Source organism: Dipodomys ordii, unplaced genomic scaffold (assembly GCF_000151885.1).
Source record: "Dipodomys ordii isolate 6190 unplaced genomic scaffold, Dord_2.0 Scaffold31, whole genome shotgun sequence".
NCBI lineage: Eukaryota > Metazoa > Chordata > Mammalia > Rodentia > Heteromyidae > Dipodomys > Dipodomys ordii.
This window is the reverse complement of record NW_012267247.1, coordinates 6,848,030-6,850,798: the sequence shown is the minus strand read 5'-3', so window position 1 is coordinate 6,850,798 and position 2,769 is coordinate 6,848,030. Positions and strand designations below refer to the sequence as shown.

Sequence of the window (2,769 nt, the reverse complement as noted above, 5' to 3'; positions counted from 1 at the left end):
GAGCGCTCTACCACTTGAGCTACAGCGCCACTTCCGGTTTTCTGGTGGTTTATTGGAGATGGGAGTCTCATGGTCTCTCTTGCTCGGGCTAGCTTTGAACCACGATCCTCAGATCTTAGCCTCCTGAGTAGCTAGGATTACAGGCGTGAGCCACCAGCACCCGGCGGATGATAGTTGATTTGTGTATGTGTGTGCACATGTATGCATGTGCTTGCTGGTTCTAGGGCTTAAACTCAAGGCTTGGGTATTGTCCCTGAGCTTTTGTGCTCAAAGACAGTGTGCTCTCACTTGAGCCACAGCTCCTCTTCCAGCTTTTTGGTGGTTAATAGAAGATATTGTCTTACCCCCTTTCCTGTCCCAACTGCCTTCGAACCTAGATCCTCAGTTGTCAGCCTCCTGAATAGCTAGAATTACAGGAATGAGCCACCAGAGCCTGGCTGATAGTTAATGTTGAGCCAGGTGGCATTGAGGGAGCAATGAGGTTTGTTAATAGATGTTGGAGAAGGTGGAGGATTGGAAGGATTTGAAGGTGATAGGATTTGGGGTTTGTGCTTATACCTGTCTGAGTGGGAAAGGGTTTGCCTTGATCTGAAGATAGTGGAGACATTTCATTTTCTGAGGCCATCTAAAGTATGCTTATCAGGGCTGGGAATGTGGCTTAGTGGTAAAGTGCTTGCCTAGCATGCATGAAGTCTTGGGTTCGATTCCTCAGTATCACATAAACAGAAAATGCCAGAAGTGATGCTGTGGCTCAAGTTATAGAGTGGTATCCTTGAGCAAAAGAAGCTCAGGGACAGTACCCAGGCTCTGAGTTCAAGCCCCAGAACTGGCCAAAAAAAAAGAAAAGAAAGAAAAGTATGCTTGTCATGTTTCCTCTTGCTGTACAAACAGTAGCAGCTTGGAGGAATGTATGAGAGTGGGCTGGGGGATTGGGCTTCAGCATATGTCAAGCAAGGGCCAGGCATGAGAATAGTGGATATAAGAAAAGTAAGCCATAGAAGTGGCGCTGTGGCTGAAGTGGTAGAGCGCTTGCCTTGAGCTGAAAAGTGAAGGGACAGCGCTCAGGCCCAGAGTTCAAGCCCCACGACCAACAAAAAAAAAGAAGAAAAGGAGTACTAGCTCACTTAAGTCAGGATTGCTCATCCAGAGAAACTTGAGGTTGGCACAAAAGGATTATTTTCTATGATACTAGGATACTCTACTTTCTGTGTTCTCTGTTTTTCTCTAATGCTAAAAACACTTCTTTTGCCTGCATTAACCATAAGTAACCAGTCTGGTGGCTGGGGCTGGGGAGGTAGTAATTTCTGTAACATCAGCCCTAGAGCAATCACATGGGCAGGGTATGCCTAACCAAAGTGGAGATTTTCAGTTTGCATTCTTAATTGGAAATAAAGTGCTCTCCTTATTCTCCTCCTGCAGGTCGGTGAGCTGGTAAAGGTTACGAAGATTAATGTGAGTGGTCAGTGGGAAGGGGAGTGTAATGGCAAACGAGGTCACTTCCCATTCACACATGTCCGTCTGCTGGATCAACAGAATCCCGATGAGGACTTCAGCTGAGTATAGCTCAACAAACAGTTTTGCTGACAGATGGGAACAATTTTTCTTTCCTCCCCCAGTTGACATCTATACAATTTTCTTACAGGTATCAAAACAGTCTAGTTTATGTAAGCATTCTGTTACCTGTGATCTTTTTTAGATTGAACTACTCCATTCCTACTCTTATTTACCATGTTCAGGGTACGAAACTGGAGGGCTTGTATGGTTAACTTCTGAATTGGCAATTTTTGATGATATTGGTCCTGCCTGTATCAGAAGGGATAGGTATCTTGCCTCCTTTCAGGCAGTGGAGATCAGCTTGTGGAAAACTGATGAACACTGCTTACCCTGAATTGTTCAGTAGTTCTTTCATTCTGAAATCATGCTATCAAATGTTCCCTTCCACCCCATTAAGTAATGCACCATGTGAATAGTATCCAGTGGGATTGCATTTTCATTTATGGAACATGACCATTGTATGACATTTCAAATCCTGAGAAAGTTCTGAACACTACTAGAAGCATTTGTCTTCCTTCCCAGTCATTGCTTCAAGCTTTTTCTTAGGATTCTTTCAACTCTTACATTCTCTTCCTTCAGACCTACAAGCAGGTTAATTCTTAAGGTAATGTGTGTTTTTTTTCTTCCAGAAAAAAAAGCAGGATGTTCAGAGCACTTTATTTAGTGCATAGCTTTAAGCCAGTATTGGATTCACTCAGTGAGCAAACTCCCAGCTCTCTGCCTTCCCCTGAGGAGTCATTGTAGGCCCACACTGCTATGGCACCTAAAGAGACTCCTGGCTGATGGGACCTAAAAGGCCATTTCTCCTAGGTGCCAGTATCCTCATAGGAGATGCAGAGTTCTAATTCTCAGATTCTACTTGGAGTGGAAGGACCAATCACTTATACTATTCCATGGAAGGTTTCAGGGCCAAATTCTGCCCTCTGCATTGTGTGCAACTTTTATATAAGGCAAATTAGAATTATATGAGTTTGGGGTAGGGTTAGAGCTTTGAAAAATGTGTGAATCAATCATGAATTAACTATGTATTCATTTTACTTGGCCAGAATAGTATTTGAAGTACATGACATTATAAACCGCCTTTGTTTTTGGTTCTTTTTATATCCAGGTTTAGTTTACAAACCTACATGTAGAATGGCTTATATGGAGTCTCATGCTCCAAAGAATAAACCTATGAGACCAAAAACGATCTAGGCTCTTTTTAACGACAACATG

General features: G+C 43.1%; 1 protein-coding gene across 1 annotated transcript in view; it reads left to right on the top strand.

Annotated features, from left to right (window-relative positions):
• The window catches only part of Crk (v-crk avian sarcoma virus CT10 oncogene homolog), a 39,978-nt gene extending 37,801 nt beyond the window's left edge, over window positions 1-2,177 (top strand). The window contains exon 5 of the mRNA XM_013016309.1: window positions 1,420-2,177. Within this exon, the coding sequence (XP_012871763.1) occupies window positions 1,420-1,557 (138 nt within the window). The 3' untranslated portion in view covers window positions 1,558-2,177. The remainder of the gene's footprint in view (window positions 1-1,419) is intronic.
• The last annotated feature ends 592 nt before the right edge of the window (window positions 2,178-2,769 follow it).